At 47.4% G+C, this 17,791-nt stretch overlaps 1 protein-coding gene and 1 pseudogene across 1 annotated transcript; both read left to right on the top strand.

Annotated features, from left to right (window-relative positions):
• Positions 1 to 2,656, top strand: LOC127774197 (phospholipase A1-II 6-like; annotated as a pseudogene).
• A 10,199-nt stretch (positions 2,657 to 12,855) lies between these two features.
• Positions 12,856 to 14,073, top strand: LOC127774196 (uncharacterized). Its single transcript, XM_052300465.1, has 2 exons — positions 12,856 to 13,270; positions 13,445 to 14,073. The coding sequence occupies exons 1-2, from the start codon at positions 12,856 to 12,858 to the stop codon at positions 14,071 to 14,073; spliced, it is 1,044 nt and encodes a 347-aa protein (XP_052156425.1).
• Positions 14,074 to 17,791: the final 3,718 nt, after the last annotated feature.

Here is a 17,791-nt window from a genome sequence, read left to right as displayed (position 1 = left end):
ATGGCGCAGGCGACGTACGACGCCTTCAACCGCGAGAAGCTCTCGCCGCATGCGGGCCTCTCGAGGTTCGCCATACGCCGCTTCTTCGAGTGGGCGCAGCTGCGGGGCCACGCCGCGGCGTACCGCGTCACCAGGTTCCTGTACGCGACGTCGTGCGTCGCCGTGCCGGTAATGGCCACAACAAGGACAGTGCTCGAGATCAGGTAATGGCCGGAGTAGCGCGGCACTGTCACCTGCAACATTGTTACTGATCGACATGGATGTTGCCATGCAGGTGTTGAGCGAGGTGGCGAGGCTGGTGAGCATTTATCAGGACGAGGAGCTGAGCATCACGGCGACGGGACACAGCCTCGGCGCCGCACTCGCGACGCTGAACGCGTTCGACATCGTCGCCAACGGATACAACAGGCACCCCGGTCACCGCGTTCGTATTCGCCAACCCGCACGTCGGCGGGCACGGCTTCAAGAGTCGCTTCGACGGCGCACGTGGCCTTGGCCTCCGCCTCCTCCGCGTCCACAACGCACGCGACGTCGTCCCCAGGTACCCGACGGCGCCGCCGAACCACGGCGTGGGCACCGAGCTGGCGATCGACACGGGCGAGTCGCCGTACCTGAGAAGGCTCGCGAACGAGCTGGTGTGGCACAAACTCGATAGCTACCTGCACGGCGTGGCCGGCGCGCGCGGCGGTGAGGCCGGGCGGTTCAAGCTCGCCGCGAACGCTGGCGAACAAGGCCTACGGCGCGCTGGGCGACGAGCACGCTCGAAATCAACGGGCGGCGGCGAGCGGGGCTGAGCGGCGGCCGGCGGCGTGCGAGCGCGCGGAAGCCGACGGAGCAGAGCGGCGGTGGGCGAGCGCGTGGCAGAGGGCGGAGCGAAGCGGTGGCGCGGAGCGGCGGGCAAGCGCGCGGTGGCCGACGGAGCGGAACGGCGGCGGTCTGCCGCCGGGGGAGGAGCTGGGCGAGGGCGGCAGCCACCGAGCCACCGCCTCCTCTGGGCCCCGCCTTCGAGCTCCTCGCCGACGACCGCGGCCACCCCACCTCCTCCCTTTCCACGCGGTGGTGCTCGCCGGCGACGGTGGATTTGGACTTGGGAGGAGCTCGCCGGCCTCCCCGTGCCTCCGCCAATTCCGCCTCCGCCGTGTCTTGCTCACTCGCTTGCTCGCTCGCTGGCCTCTGCCGTAGGCCTCGGAGCCGCCATGCTTCCCCGCGACCGCCGTCGCGGTGCCGCGCCCCTCCTCTCCCGCGGCAAAGAAGATTGAGGGAGAGAGAAAGGAAGGGAGAGAAGAGGGGTAGAGAGATGACGTGGCATCCTAACATGTGGGGCCCACGTGGATCCCACGCTGACTTAGCCGCCACGTCAGATAAACCAGGGTCAAAACCACTTAAGGATCTAGTGTGACCAATTTTGATTAGGCCCCGTTTAGTTCACAAATTTTTTTTCCCAAAAACATCACATCAAATCTTTTTAACACATGCATGGATCATTAAATATAGATAAAAATAAAAACTAATTGCACAGTTAGGGAAAAATCGTGAGACGAATCTTTTGAGTCTAATTAGTCCATGATTAGCCATAAGTGCTATAGTAACCCACATGTTCTAATAACGGATTAATTAGGTTCAAAAGATTCGTCTCGTGGTTTCCAAGCGAGTTATAAAATTAGTTTTCTCATTCATGTCCGAAAACCCCTTCCGACATCCGGTCAAACGTCCGATGTGACACCCAAAAATTTGCATTTCCCCAACTAAACAGACCCTTAGTTAAGGATACCGGATATCTGGTTTTGCAGTTTGATGATGTTTGTGTAATTCGGTGACAAGTTCAGGGACCCTCGGTGTACTTTTTCCTTTGTCCAACTTGCGGGTCAGTTTTATCTGGCCCGGATCGTGACTGTGACTTGGCCCACACGACAATTCGACGAGGAAAAAGTACACGAAAGGTCCCTCAACTTGTCATCGAATTACAAAATCATCCTCCAACCACAAAACCAGATATGAGACATCCCTCAACTTACAAAACCGTTTACTCTAGGTCCTTCGGTGGTTTTGACCCCGGTTTTATCCGACATGGCTGCTGAGTCAGCGTGAGACTCACGTGGGCCCCACATGTCAGGATGTACAGTCAGCGCCCTATCTCCTTCCCTCGGAAAAAAATTCTGTGCAGACCGGCTGCAAACCCCGCACCGTGCATACCTGATCCAGATTAGCGACGCGTGGACGAGAGAGTGATCCGACGGCGCGCCTGCACAGCTCCATCCGCACTAGGAGAAGGCCCGACTCGGCTCGCTCGCGTCGGCTCCCGCTCGAGCGATCAGCCGGCTTCGCTTCGAGGCGGCAGGGATGCCGTACGTGGACTCGGCTCCAGCAAAAGTGAATCTTTTTTCGGCTTCGTCTTCCTTCGCCAGATCGCCGCCGTGCACACCGTAGCCGCCACCATGACAGGAGGAGAGACCTAGCCGATGATCATGATCATGCATGATGAAATTGCACAACAGGTCAATGATATCTGTGTGTGTTGTAGATTGCACAGAACTTCCAGGCGATGACCATGATCATGCATGATGAAATTGCACAACAGGTCAATGATAAAGCTGAACAAGCTTTGATCGTTCCTCAAGTTAGAATGGATTTCGATTTTATTCCAATTACTACATGACTCAACTGTACTCTTCTACTGCCTTTTGGCTTATGCTCGTCCTCGCCAACCCAGCCGCTGCGGCCTCCACCAAAGGCGCCCGATGCTTATGGTCAGGAGAGATGAGGAGGGGAACACGGTTCGTGCTCGCCTTAGCCAACCCAGCCGCCGCCGTCGTCACCGACGGCGCTCGTGGCCAGAGCCCAGGAGGGAGGCCGTGATGGCGGTAGCAGGCGAGAGGATTATGGGCTAAGCCGATGGCGCCAAGAGAGGCAATCCCGACAGATGGAGGCGAGATGGGGAAGAAGATCGCGGCGGCAGCGGAAAGGGAAGCAGAGAGAAAATAACGCGAGTGAGCCGTGGAGCCAGTCCATGCGCTTCTAGTTCTAGTTGTGGGAGTCGACTCGAGCGAGCCGAGCTGGGCTTTCTCCTGGTGTGGATGGAGCCGTGCGGGCGCGCCGTGGAGCCATCGGATCACTCGCTCGTCCATGTGTCGCCAATCTGGATCGGGTATGCACGGTGCGGGGTTTGCAGCCGGTCTGCACAGAATTTTTTTTTCCCTTTCCCCCTCTCTTCCTCCTCTCTGTCTCTCGCTGTTTCTCGTCGCTTCCAGATCGGCGCCCACGCGAGAAGCGGCGGCGACCGCGCGTGTGCCCAGGCGACGACGAGGTCGAGCGCGCGAGGTAGCAGCCGTCGCCGACATCCTCCCTCCTCCCTCCACGCTTCCCCTCCCTCATCGGCTTCCCGTCCAAGAAGAAGCGACGGCCGCGGCAACGCCGACGACGGCAGTGGCGGCAGGAAGAAGCAGCGAGGTCGAGCATGCAAGGTAGCAATCGGCGTAGTCTCCTCCCTTCTCTGATTCCCCTCCCTCGTCGGCTTCTCATCCGGGAGGAAGCGGCGACAACGGCCGCGCGTGTGGCTCCAGCTCCGCCACCGCGGTCGCCGGAGAAATAGGCGCTCACGTCAGGGCTCGCCGGCATGCTCTGCAGGCTCCGGCTCAGGATCTCCATGACGGCACCGTCCAGTGAAAACATGCCGGCCGGTTAAATAGCGTGGAGCTAGCCATTTGTCTGCTTTGATGTGAACGGATCACAAGGAATTTTGCAAAGGTTAGTTTAGTGTCTGGTTCTTCTAAGTGAAATGCAGTGCCAAAACTGAGTGATATGTTCAAGAACAAGAAGTTGACATAGTTGTTTTTGGCATTTTTGCATGACAGCTCTGATAAACCAGTGCACGCACCCAGTGAACTCTGAATAATCGCGGATAAATATTCCAAAGTCTCATCTTGGTGTGATGATTGGAGCATTCTCTCTGAAGCTTTCAACGCATTCGATGAAATATTTGGCATGTAAGCGGCCAGCTTGCGTATGTAAGCCACATGCGTATGCCAAGCCGACGAGCTCGCCGGCCTCCCCGCGCCTCCGCCGGCCGCGCGTGTGGCTCCAGCTTCGCCGCCGCGGTCGCCCGCCGCTCCTCCTCGTCGGCGAGCACGGAGAGGAAGCTGACGCCGCCGCCTTGCTCCCCCCGCCAACGCCGCCGCCGCCTTGCTCCCCTGAGCCAACGCCGACGCGTTCCTCCCGCCTCGACGCTGACGCCGGCCTCCACGCATCTTCCCGCCGTCGTCGCGGCGTTTCTCCCGCCTCGTCACCGGATTTGGACTTGGGAGGAGCTCACCGACCTCCGCCTGCCGCGCGTGTGGCTCCAGCTCCGCCACCGCGGTCGCCCGCCGCTCCTCCTCGTTGGCGAGCACAGAGAGGAGGCCGCCGCCGCCGCCGCCGCCTTGCTTCCCCCGCCACCGGCTTGCTCCCCACCCGTCGGCCGGCGGTGCCGTCCTGTCTGGAGCCCCAGAGAGAAGAAGAGTGAGAGAGAGAAGAGTATGGGAGAGAAGAGGGGAAAGAAAGAGGAGGCTGACGTGGACAGGCTGACATGTGGGGATTATGTGAATCCCACGCTAATTCAGCAGCCACGTAAGATAAAACTGGAATCAAAACCGCCAAGGGATCTGTTGTGACCGGTTTTGTATAGTTAAGGGACCTCGCATATTCGGTTTTGTGGTTCGAGGATGTTTTTTTATCTCGATGACAAATTGAGGGAACTTTGGTGTACTTTTTCCATTCGACGAAGCGCGCGCCCTGTCGCGTCGTCTCCGAATTCGATTCGAAGTCGCACTCCGGTATCGTCGACTCCAACTCGGACTCGGACTCCGCTTCGAACCCGACCCACCGGCCGGCGATAAATAGCGTCTCGCTCGGCTCGTCGGCGGAAAATCAATCTCTCTGTTCGCTCGCTGCATTCTGTGCCATGGCTTTCCTCCACTGCACGCCTCCATCCCTCCTGCTCCCGTGGCCTCCGTTCTTTCTCCCGCCGCCGCCGGCTGCTCCCCGCTGCTCCACGGCGCTGTCCCCGTCCTCGCCGCCGTTCCATCCGACCCGGCTGCGCATCAGGTGGGCGCCGCCGCCGGTGGGGTGGTGCAAACTGAACTTCGACGGCAGTGTGTTTAACGATGGCTCCCGGCGAGCGAGCATCGGTGGCGTCATCCGCGGCTGCGACGGCGGCGTCGTGCTGGCCTTCGCCGAGACTACGGAGCACTGGACCGTCGGGGTGGTGGAGGCCCGCGCGCTGATCAAGGGACTGAAGCTTGCGTTGGTGTGCTTCGTGGAGCGGATCGTGGTCGAGGGCGACGACCTGGTGCTGGTCCAGCTGCTGCGCGGCGAGGAGACGCAGACGAGGATCCCGGCGGCCATGCACGACGAGATCCTCTCCCTGCTCCGCCGCTTCACCGAGTTCGAGGTGCGGCACATATATCGAGAGGGAAACTCGGTTGCCCACACACTGTGCCGGCAGGCGTACCAGGGCCGTGGATTGTGGACGGAGAGAGTGCCGATGCCGGGCGCCGTCCGGGAGAAGATCGACGAGGATTGTGCTGCACGAGCGCCTGTGCAAGAAGAAGTGACGGCATCGGCATGAAGAAGGTGGAGGCGATCGATGCGGGCGCCAAAGCGAGTCGAATATTTTTTATCAAATCGATCGGTTTGGCTTTGTGATTGTTGTAGTTGAACATGTAATTAAAGCTAATTAGTTGGTCCTGTTGGTTGTAGACATAGATGCTAGTATTTATCATGGCATTGATGTATTCATTCAATCAATATTATCTAATAATAATAAAAAGATTAGCATAGCTTTGTTCTTGAACGTGCAATACTTGATCAGCTGGCCTCCAATTATCTGAGATTGTTCAAGCATTGTCCTTTGCGTCTCTCTATTTGGTTCCCCCAACAAACATGGAAGTAGTGAGTGAACCGTTTTAGAGTAGTGAGATTGTTCAAGCATTGTTCTTTGCTTTTAGCTCCCTCCCTGTGGAAAACAGCAGACAAAACACTAAAAAGAGTCGCTTTGAACATGTGGGGATTCAATGTCTCAAAAATTCAGAATTGATGTTTACCTCCCTAATGAAATACTGAACTATAACTTGTTGCCTCAGTAGTTTTGCTTTCCCAGTAGAGACAATTTATCTAGAGTACATTTGTCCTCCAACATTTATTTCATCCCAGCCCTTGTTCTGCAATCTGAATCTTTTGTTCTAAAATCTGAAACCGTACTAGCACTTGTTCTGAAATTTGAAACTTTAGTACTTATTCAAAATTCTGAAATTGATTACTAGAAATTCTTTTTTCGAAGGTGTGCAATAGATCAGGATGGGGCTAGAGTTAGAGTTATATGTAACATGGAGGTGGAATTGATCGTGATGGCCTCTATTGTCTGGTTGCTACAGTGGAAGTGGCTACAAGGAATATTTTTCCTGTGGATTTTAAATGTATCAGCATGCCAGATTTGGGCGATACAAAATTTGTGAGGATAGGTAAAAGCCATAACAGCATAACTGATGGGTGGGAAACTATATGAGCAATATTGGTGCATGTATGTTCCACTGCATGAAAGATCATGGGTCAATTGATTAATGAACGAAGATCTATGCATTATACAAACAATAAATTTGTGTTTAACTTAGTGCTTTGACACTTTTTTTTTCAATAAACTAGCTGGGTGGCCCGCGCAATTGCGCGGCTAGCACCTATACAAAATTATATATTTTTATATGATAAGGTTTGAAAGACCAAACCCTATCATTCCTGTCTTTCTAATTTTATAATTTTACACCAATTGCTACCCGTTACTTCTGTTATCTCATTTTTTATTTGCTTGCTTGATCTATTATTGTTTCTATTCATTCTCTTTGGAAACTTTTAAAATTGGATCTTATAGTTTTTAGAGTTTATCGTCTCATCAGGCTTCGTTTTTATAATTTATAGAATTCCTGCCAAACTCTGCCATTATACTTCTCTACGGCCCGTCCACTGTCTGTTCTCTTTATTGTCATTGTTATTTTAAAAATCAAACATAATTATCATTTAGGTTCATTTTATTAGTTTCTAGAAGTTTCGTCAAAACGTCAGCGACTTTGTCATTGTACTCTAATACGGCTCGCCCGCTGCCTCCATTCTTTATTCTCATTGAGATTTTAAAATCAAACATGATCATCATTGGGGTTTATTTTTTTTTACTTTTCAGAAGCCCAAACCTTTTAAAATTGGACCTTATAGTTTTTATAATTTATTGTCTCGTTGGATTTCATTTTTTATAATTTTTAGAAATCCCATGAAACGTTGTCAGTATACTCCTCTACGACCCGTCCGCCGTCTATTCTTTATTGTCATTGGGATTCTAAAAATCGAACATAACTATTGTTGGAATTCTTTTTTTTACTTTCTACGGTAGCTTTGCCAATGTACTCCCGTACAACCCGCCTGCTACCTCTTCTTTTTATTGTCATTGAGATTTTAAAAATCAAATATGATTATCATTGAGGCTTTTTTTTTTACTTTCTAGAAGTCCCGCCAACCGTCTTGACTGGTTGCTTCACTACCTACCCACCATCATTCTATTTGGTGTTTTATTAATAGTTTTTAGATGTCCCATTAACCGCCACCACTCTACTCCTTTATAGGTCTATTACTTAATTAATCACGTCATGTGTTTTATAGATGGTCTTTTCTTCCAATAGTCTTTATTTTTATCACCAATTTTAGATATTTATAAATTGTATTCCTAGTTGAAATCTTATTTTTCTTTTTCTAATTTCAGAGTTTATTTTATTTTTTATTTCGAATTTTAACTAATATTGTACCGTGTTATTTTAATATTTTATTTTTTATTTTCAATTTTAGTCGTTTTAAAATTGTATTCCTACTTGAACTCTCTTTTTAATTTGTCCAATTTTGGATTTTATTTTATTTTTCATTCCGAATCTTAATTAATCTCGTATTGGGTTCTTATATGTACTCTTATTTCAATATTGCTTATATTCAATTCCGAATTTTAGTTAATTTTAAATCGTACTCCTAGCTGAACTCTTCTATTATTTTTTTTTCTAATTTCGATTTTTTATTTTTTTTTTATTTTAAATTTTAATTAATCTCGTATTGGATTTTTATATGTACTCTTCTTCCAATATTTCTTAATTTTAATTCCGAATTTCAGTTGTTTTTAAATTGTATTCCTACTCGAAGTCCTCTTTTTTCTTTTTCTAATTTCGAAATTTATTTTATTTTTATTCCGAATTTTAATTAATCACGTATTGGGTTCCTATATGGACTCCTCTTTCAATATTGCATATTTTTAATTCCGAATTTCAGCTATTTTTTTATTGTATTTGTTATTTTTAAATTGTATTCCTACTCGAAGTCCTCTTTTTTCTTTTTCTAATTTCAAAATTTATTTTATTTTTATTTCGAATTTTAATTAATCACGTATTGAGTTCCTATATGGACTCCTCTTTTAATATTGCATATTTTTAATTCCGAATTTTAGCTTTTTTTTATTGTATTTCTATTTGGACTCTTCTTTTCTTTTTCTCCGATTAATGTGGGAATTTCTAGCCTCCACAGCGAACGTAGTGCCTCCTTTTAAGGCTGTTTTAATAATATAATAGAATAGATAGATAGATAGATAGATAGATAGATAGATAGATAGATAGATTGGAATACATGTCCTTGTTTGTGGTGATGAGAAGAACGGATATGTAAACTTGCAACCTGATTTATTTTTTTTATTTCCAAGAAAATTGATAACCATATCGCTGGATTAATTATTCAGAATTTGATATTTTAGGTCAATTTAGTTCTTTTACTATCAATGCTATTAATTGCACTTTATATTTTCTAAATGGCGGACAAATTCTAAGTTCATTGCTGCGCAGGTCGCTGTTGCGGCCGTTAGCGGCGGGTGTTACCTGTTACGTATGGGAATAAGTCCACTTTGATTCCCTGAATCTAATTTATATCCCTAAACCGTAAAACTGAGTATATCGACTCCTACAAATATTAAAACCGGTGCAAAATGACTCCGCCGGTGGTTTTGAGGGTGGTTTCGCTGATAAGGCGTATTGACTTGATTTGACCGGGTGACTCAACATGTGGGACCCACATGTCAATGTCTCATATCTTTAAAATCGCTCTCGTAGGCGCTACTGTCTTCTTCAAAACTCATCAGCTTGTTGCTCAAGGAGAACGCCGGCTGGAGCGCTACTACTCGGTGCCTGCCAAGGCATCATCAGCTCTAGCTACGTCGCAAGCCATCTCGTCAGAGTTGCTAGGGACGTCGCCGAGCCACCCAAATCCATAGACGACGCAGCGCTGCCAAGTGACGCTCGTCATCATCTGCAGCTCGCCAGAGAAGGCCATTGTCATTTCGCCACACAGGAGCACGCCAAAGGAAGTCGGGGCAGCCGCCAGGGCGCTACGTCGAGGAGCCGTCTCATGTCGCTGATGCTGGCTGTCTTGTGCATGCTATTGTCTACGGTGGCAAGCCAACAAACAAAACATGCATGCATGTTACTGTACACGATGACAAGCAAAAATGAGTTTGCAGATTCATACTTATTTGGGGCTGCTCTGTATTAAACCTTCAAGCCATGACTAATTCGGCTATCATTTGTGTTAATCATTTCTACCTTTATAATCTAATTCCGACGCAATTGCTACGACGCCTAGTCATTCGAGTTACACAATTCCATGCATATCTTCAACAACAATATAAACCAACACGTCGTTCAAGACCGATGAGGCTGAGCGGCAGGGTAGGCAAAGTCTACATGAAGACTACGTCACCAACACCGGCAAGGCCGTGGATTGCTGCTGGCGCCCACACACATCTACACTACCATCATCATCATGCATGGAAAAACGTGAAGCGAAGACTGACAATGAAGACCAGCGTAGCTTAACCAAAGGTATCTCACGAGTTTAACTCGCAAGAGTAATTAACCGGATGTCTTCTGAGACCCCGGGAACCAGGAGAACAAAATCATCAAGTCAGATCCACCTTGCCTATAGGCCATGGAGCACATTTTACCAAGGATTTTGTATTTTTGTAATTCTTTGAGAATTATAATAAAAATGCATTTTCCTTTGTCCATTTTATTTTTGTGTACTTAGTACACTGGCACGTCTATGCATTATTATTTTATTTTATTTCCTTGGGCGGAGGGACAAAAAGTTTAATTTTTCTCTCCAAACAGTCAGAACGAATGGCGGCCCACGAGCAGGCTCATTTTAGTTGGGCCGGGTCGGTATTTTGTCTTAACGTATCGTTCCGTTTACACTGGGCCAGCGCCCCGTTCTAGTCGGGCTGGCCGTGAATTCCTGCCGAATATACAGTGGGTCCAATCAATAAGCCGCTATATGGTAGCGCACCTGTTTTAGTTGGGCTGGTTGTAAATTATGGCCCAATATAGTGGGCCCGGTCGTATGCCACGATACCGTAGCTCGCCCGTCTTGCTGGACTGGAGTGGGCCCAAGGGTTTTGGGTCAACGACTTCAAGTCGGAGTCGGACTCCGCATTAGACCTAACCTGACCTGACCTACTGGTGATAAATAGGCTCGCCCATCGTGTCGGTGCCAAATCCTTCCTCTCCTCCTGCTTTCAGTAAACACTTTGTTTTGATTATTTTCCGAAGGCTGCTGACAAGGTTGAGAACAAGAAAACCTATTCTTATCAAATACAAAATCTTGACATATTTTGAAATTGAATGAACACATGCCCAACATCAAATCTATATATTCTCGAAGACGTACTCTGTTTCGTTAAAACCATTACTCTGTTTTTCACCTTCAGTTTCTTGATTTTCAGAAGTAAACAGTACTCTGTTTTCCCTCCTTCAGAACTAATCCCGTGTCCTTCAGGTTTATTCCCCATCGATAAAATCCTTGAGAACAATCAGAACAACAGGACATGTGTAAAATCCTTCAGAAGTTCAGGAATTGACACTTGGAGGCTGCAGAGCATTTTCAGAAATCAGAATAACTATTGCCAATAATTTCAAATTTCTGCCAATAAGTACAAACGAGTTCCAAAACCAGAGTCATTTGCGCGGTAGGGAACGCGCGTGCTGACAACGCTGATGTCATTGCCTTCCATAAATTCAAATCCCGCTTTACCGAGGGAATCCTGTTACAACTTTTTTTTCTGATCTTAATTCTCTGAATTCTGATGAGTCTGAATGTTTTCCACTTCTGAACTTTGGGTCCTGACAAGGATGAAGCACCAGAAGGCTACTGACATTGTTGGAAAAAAAAACTATTTTCATCAAGCACAGTATCTCGACATATTCTTGAAACTATTTACTTTTTATTGAGATGCTCTGTAGAAAAAATAACATGATCAACTATACTCTGTTTTTTCCGGTTTCACTATCTTCAGAGGTAAACAATACTCTGTTTTACCCCATTTCTGTTACCCTGATGTCCCTTAGGTTTACTCACCATGGATAAAATACTTAAGAACATGACATGAGTAAAATCATTTAGAACTTTAGGATAGCACTTCTCTGTTAAAAAATGACACTGAACTTCTCTAAATGATTTCCATTTATGAAATTTGGGTCCTGACAAGGTTAACACAACGGAAGGCTGCTGACAAGAGAAACCTATTCTCATCGAACACAACATCCCAACATATTAATGAAACTGAATGAACACATGGTCAAGATCAAATCTATATATTCTTGATGAGATACTCTGTTAAAAATTTAAACCAAATGTACTCTGCTTTTCCCCTTCAGTCTGATTGTCTTCTGAAGTAAACATGACATAGGTAAAAATCCTTCAGAAGTTCATGAATTGGCACCTCGAGGCTCCACATAGCATTTTCCAATTCTGAATTTTGGGTCCTGACAAGGGTATAATATCAGAAGGCTACCAACAATGTTGAGAACATAAAAGAAAAACTATTTTTATCGTATGTCGACACATATTCTTGAAACTATATATTACCCTTCAATTTCATTATCTTCAAAGGTAAGCAATAATCTGTTTTCGTCCCATTCAGTTACCTCAGTCTACCTAAGTTTACTCACCGTGGATAAAATCCTTCAGAACTTTAGGATAGCACTTCAGAAGTTCCTTATCCTTTTGGCCGTCAGATGTCCTTGCAGTGAAATAGCTGAACCGGCAAATTGACTGCATATGCTTCCCTCTATATTTCAAAAAAGTTTCTGAACTGCTCTGAATACTGATGACCCTGAATGATTTCCATCTGTGAAATTAGGGTCCGGACAAGGGTAAAACACCGGAAGGCTGCTCACAATGCTGAGAGCAAGAAACTTATTCTCATCATACACAACATCTCAACATATTTTTGAAACTAAATGAAGTGCCTCTCATCATCAAATCTATATGTTCTTCAGACATACCCTGTAAACGGAAAAAACCATCAACTATACTATCTGCTTTTCCCCCTTCAGTTTGAATGCCGTCAGAAATCAGAAGCAAACAGAATATGGGTAAAAATCCTTCCGAAGTTCATGAATTGGCACCTCGAGGCTGCACATTTCATTTTCAAAATCACCACGACTCCACGAGCAACAAGAATACATAGCATCAGTTGTAGTTCAAATTTCTGGTCGAATTTGGAAACTAATCCAATCAAGTTCCAAAATCTAAGTCCCATTTCGTTAAACCCTCAACCGTTGCTCCGAAGCTCGCGCGGGGCACGCGTGCAGACAACGCTGTGTCGCGCTGACGTCATCGCCTCTATAAATTCAAATCCCGCCTTGCTGAGACGATCCACACGCACACTTCCCTCGTCTCCTCTCAGCCTCTCACCCACGCGCCCTCGCTTCCTTTCCTCCTAAACCCTAGAAATCCTCAGGCGATCGGATGGCGATGGCGGCGGCTGCGGCTGGCGCGGATGGGCTCCTCCCGGGTCCCAAGCTTGATCCTAGCGACGACGAGCTCGTCGGCGGCTACCTGCTCCGGCGCCTCCAGGGCCAGCCCCTCCCGCTCGAGGCGGATCCCCTGAGCGCGCGGCCGCGGAATCTTGCCGCGGATCACGGCCGCGGCGACGAGGCCTTCTTCTTGGCGGAGGCGCAGGCCAAGAACGCGAAGGGAAAGCGGCAGAGGAGCACCGTCGAGGGGCAGAGCATGTGCGTGGACGGCGGGAGGCTCCGCGTCCCTGATGACGGTCGCGGCGGCGGCGGATTGGCTTTCTCGCACTTCTTGCCGCTATCGCCGTCGATCGTTCCCTCGCCAGCACCGTCTCCCCGCTGCTCCACCTCCACGCCGCTGTCCCCGCCGAAGCTTCTCGCGGATCACGGCCGGGGCGACGAGGCCGCCTTCTTCGCGGACGCGTGGGCCAAGAACGGCAAGCGGCAGAAGCAGAGGAGCACCGTCGAGGGCGGAGGGCTCTGGCAGGGGCAGGGGATGCTCGTGGACGGCGAGAGGCTCCGCGTCGCTGATGACGGCGGCGGCGGTTCGGCTTTCTTGCCGCCGTCGATCCTTCCGTCGCTGCTGCCGGCTCCCCGCTGCTCCACGCCGCTCTCCCCGTCCTCGCCGCCGTTCCGGCCGTCCAGGGTGATCGTTCGGTGGGCGCGGCCGCCGCCTGGGTGGTGCAAACTGAACTTTGACGGCTCGGTGTTCAACGACGGCTCCCGGCGAGCGAGCATCGGCGGCGTCATCCGCGACAGCGACGCCGGCGTGGTGCTCGCCTTCGCGGAGACAACGAAGCACTGGACCGTCGGCGTGGTGGAGGCCCGTGCTATGATCAGAGGCCTGAGGTTCGCGCTGGCGTGCTTCATCGAGCGGCTCGTGGTGGAGGGCGACGACCTGGTGCTGGTCAAGCTCATCCGCGGCGAGGAGACGGAGACGAGGATCCCGGCGGTGATGCAGGCAGAGATACTCAACCTCCTCCGCTGCTTCGCCGAGGTGGATGTGCGGCACATCTACCGGGAGGGAAACTCGGTGGCCCACACACTGTGCCGGCAGGCGTACGTGTGTCCGGGCATATGGTCGCAGAGGGGAGGAGGGATGCCGGCGGCCGTCTGGGACAAGGTGGATGATGATAGGCGAGGGGTGGTGCACGAGCGCATCCGCAAGAACAAGTAGAAGTGAAGAGCAAGAAGAGCGCCAATTCGAGTCAGAGATGCTGATCAAGTCGAAGACTTGTCCTCTCCTCTGTGTTTATTGTAGTTTTGTAGTCGTACGATTATTAGTGTATAGTTGTAGCTGTAAAGCTAATTATTCATTGTAGAGATAGTTAATTGTTCATTTATAACACTGATGTATTTAATCATTTATTTTACTATAAATAAAAGAATCAAGTTTTTTTTTATGTGTGGTCTTTTTCTTGTTGTGACTTGTGGTCGTCGTCGATGCGGTGGTGTTGGCGGCGGAGGTGGATTTGTTGACCGAGCGACGGCGCCCGTGTGCCGTCTTGCTGCCATGGAAGTTGGGCCTGTATGCGGATTACTGGGCTGGCCCTAGGCCCACTCGGCTCGGTTGCTACACCAAGGGGGGAATTGGTCAAGAACTGAACACTCGTCCCCTCCTTGTTGTGTGTTGTGCTGTGAGTTGTGCGTGTGAGTTGCGGCTGTCGTCGATGCGTGAGAGCAATTGGGGATTGGATTTTGTGGCGGCGGCGCGTTGGCTGCGGCGGGCAAAGATGCCGCCACGGCGGTCGTCCTCTCCTCTGTTTCTTGGTTTATTACTATGATCGCTTCCTTGATTGTGCTCCGCCTTGGTCGTCCTCTCGCCGCCGGTCAATTCTCTGTCGCTGCACTCTGCTCCTCTCTGCCTGCCCACGCACCATCCAGCCATCTAGGGAAGCTCTGATGCTAGTTATGCGTCCTCATCTCCATTGAGTTTGGGTGCACGGGAGGTGTTTGCTGTATTGCCTAAGCGAGTATACTGTGCTTATTCATACATTTGACACTGTTTTGGGACCTATGGGTGAACGGCCTTCCAGTGTCGTAGTGGGGCTCGACTCAGTGTGCGGCGATTACGGTGAAGTCAGGCCGCAGCGCTAGGTTTGTCTGCCCTTGGCAGTCGTTCACACAAAGCGAGGGGCGCCAATTACGGTGGTGCTGGCTTTGCAATAGCGCTACTAAGGCGAAAAGCTAAAGGGAGCGCAGAGGGATCAGCTGTCGAAGCATCTCAGAGGGATCTCTGGTTGCAGCGGTAGCGTGCTCGGTGCCGTCCAGACTCAACGTGGTGTGGCAAAGAGGTTTGCTCAAACTGACACTGTGGCGCACAGCAAGACGGGCACTGGATCAGCACTAGAGCAGATACTTGTAGTTTCATGCTGGTTTTACCATCAATGGTGCCACTATTCCTCCATCGAAATGAAGGTAAGCATGGGTTGCATAGATTATGCAGTGAATTTGAATCCACCTTGCTTTTCTAGTTTTCTTTTTTGCTGTCATAGCTGGAGATGAACAAGGTGATGCGCCAGTGGAAGTAACCCATGGAGATGAACAAGGAGAGGGAGGAATTGCTAATTCTTCTGGTTCCATTGTTCTTGAACATGGTATATCTTAGATCCTTGTTTTGAAATATGAAATTGTATTAGCACTTGTTCTGAAATCTGAATCTTTTATTCTTAAATCTGAAATCTGAGACTGTACAAGTGCTTGTTCTAAAATATGAAATTTTACTAGCACTTGTTCTGAAATTGATGGTTAGCCATTTTGTTTTCTAGAAGGTGCAACTGATCAAGATGAGGCTAGAGGTATTGTCTGATTGCTACAGTGGCTACAGATTTTGTGCAGAAGTTAAGCTGAAACTCTAGTTCAAAATGAGTACTGCAGTATTGTTAGTTCAAGTTCTCAACTTTTGGAGTTATGGATATAATAGTATAATTTGGTTTTTCTCTATTTGATTTTACTGTTCTAGGAAGTTGTCACCGTTTGTTTCCAATAAACTGTCCCTACTTCAGAGTTGCAGTCATGCTACCTATCTTGTTTATCTTGGTTTACAGAGGCAGGCAAGCTGGCAATTTATAGTACCAGTCCATGAATGGTCAGATATTTTTCTCCAAAACAAAGTTATACAAGGAGTACATGAATGAATATTCAGACAGATACTTTTCCCTAAAAGATAGATAGTTTTACAAGTACATGAATTAACCAAATTTTGTCTAATTGCTACAGTGCTTAAGAATTTGTATAATTCAGTTTGAGCACTTTAGTTTCAGATGGAGTACTGTAGTTCCAGTTCTTAACTTTCAAGTTATGAATGTAATCTGAATATAATTGGTTTTCACTAGTTGATTTTATTGAATTGAAATTGGCAAGTAACTGAAGTTAAGTTGTCCAGTTCTGAATTGTTCATGTGAGAATCTGCCCCATCAGGAAGAGTAAAAAGTGATCTCTTCTAGTGTTTGACTGATGAATAAATTTGGCAGAAGTGGTAGAATCCAAAATTTGGTATGTACAGTAGTATCAAGAGACCACAACTTCGATCAATTTTTAAGGGACAAGGCGATAGAGATTCACCTCTTGATCTCTTAATTTTTTGATTTTTTTAATAATTTATCTATGATGCTAATGCAAAAAGATTTGTGTAAGCTTATTGATTTATTCAGAGGAACAACAATTCGTCCTCCAGGAAATTGAAGTTCAATTTTTTTTTTCTAAATAGAAAGCACAGTGTTTGGCATCGTGTGCAGATGGTTCCCTCAGCTGTTCTTTTCAAAAGCAAAGATGCATCAGTGTAATATTGCATGGATGGAGATGCCCTGCAAATCAAGTTTCATTTGCCCGTCACCTTATAAGCCTCTAATTTTATATTATCTTGCTGTTGTTTATCCTCATCGTACACTAGCCCTTTCAGCGATGACAAGGTGTGTTGAAAGTCAAAGTCATAGATTCCATGGTTCTAGAGATAATTATCATAATTTTGGTCATTTGATCATGGCAACTCTATTCTTAAATCTGAAATCTGAGACTGCACCAGTGCTTATTCTGAAATTTGAAAGTTTGTTCTAAATTCTGAAATTGTACTAGCACTTGTTCTGAAATTGATTAGTAACCATTTTGTTTTCTAGAAGGTGCAACTGATCGGGATGAGGCTAGAGTTATTGTCTGGTTGCTACAGTGGTTACAGATTTTGTGCATAAGTTAAGCTGAAACTCTAGTTAGAATGAGTACTTAACTTTTAGGAGTAATGTAGTTCAAATTCTGAGCGATTGAAGTTATGAATATAATCTGAGTATAATTTGTTGCTCTAGTTGATATTACTGTTGTTAAGTTGTCATCGTTAGTTGCCAATGTTCCTGATGCTAGCTGACTCAATAAAGTTCAGAGTAGCAGGCATGCTACCTTGTTTATCTTGGATTACAGAGACAGGCAAGCAGGTTCAGAGTAACAGTCCATGAATCATTACATTTTTTTTTTCAGATGGAGTACTATAGTTCAATTTCTCAACTTTTTCGAGTTATAAGTATAACCTGAATACAATTGATTTGTCCCTAGTTAATTTTACTGAATTTAAATTGGCAAGTGACTGAAGTTAAGTTGTCGATTCTGAACTTGCTCTAGTTCTGATTTTGGTCTAGCACTGTATTTCAATTGATGGTTTATTTTTTTATGTTCTTTACCATGTCTTGTCTATTAAAGACCATGTTTAGTTCCACAGCTAATTTTTTTTTTGAAGTATACGGACACACATTTAAAGTATTAAACGTAGACTAATAACAAAACAAATTACATATTCCGTCTGTAAACTGCGAGACGAATTTATTAAGCCTAATTAATCCGTCATTAGCAAATGTTTACCGTAGCACCACATTGTCAAATCATGGCGTAATTAGGCTCAAAAGATTCGT

Source organism: Oryza glaberrima, chromosome 5 (genome assembly GCF_000147395.1).
Source record: "Oryza glaberrima chromosome 5, OglaRS2, whole genome shotgun sequence".
Classification (NCBI taxonomy): domain Eukaryota; kingdom Viridiplantae; phylum Streptophyta; class Magnoliopsida; order Poales; family Poaceae; genus Oryza; species Oryza glaberrima.
Note: the sequence above shows the minus strand (reverse complement) of the source record. Positions and strands in the feature narration are given on the sequence as shown.

What these genes read in the sequence shown, in the direction of transcription:
- LOC127774196 (XM_052300465.1), top strand. Translation starts at nt 12,856, where the DNA reads ATGGCGGCGGCTGCGGCTGGCGCGGATGGGCTCCTCCCGGGTCCCAAG. An exon ending in GCCGCTGTCCCCGCCGAAGC is followed by an intron (nt 13,271 to 13,444) that starts TTCTCGCGGATC and finishes GCGGCGGCGGTT; the next exon opens with CGGCTTTCTTGCCGCCGTCG.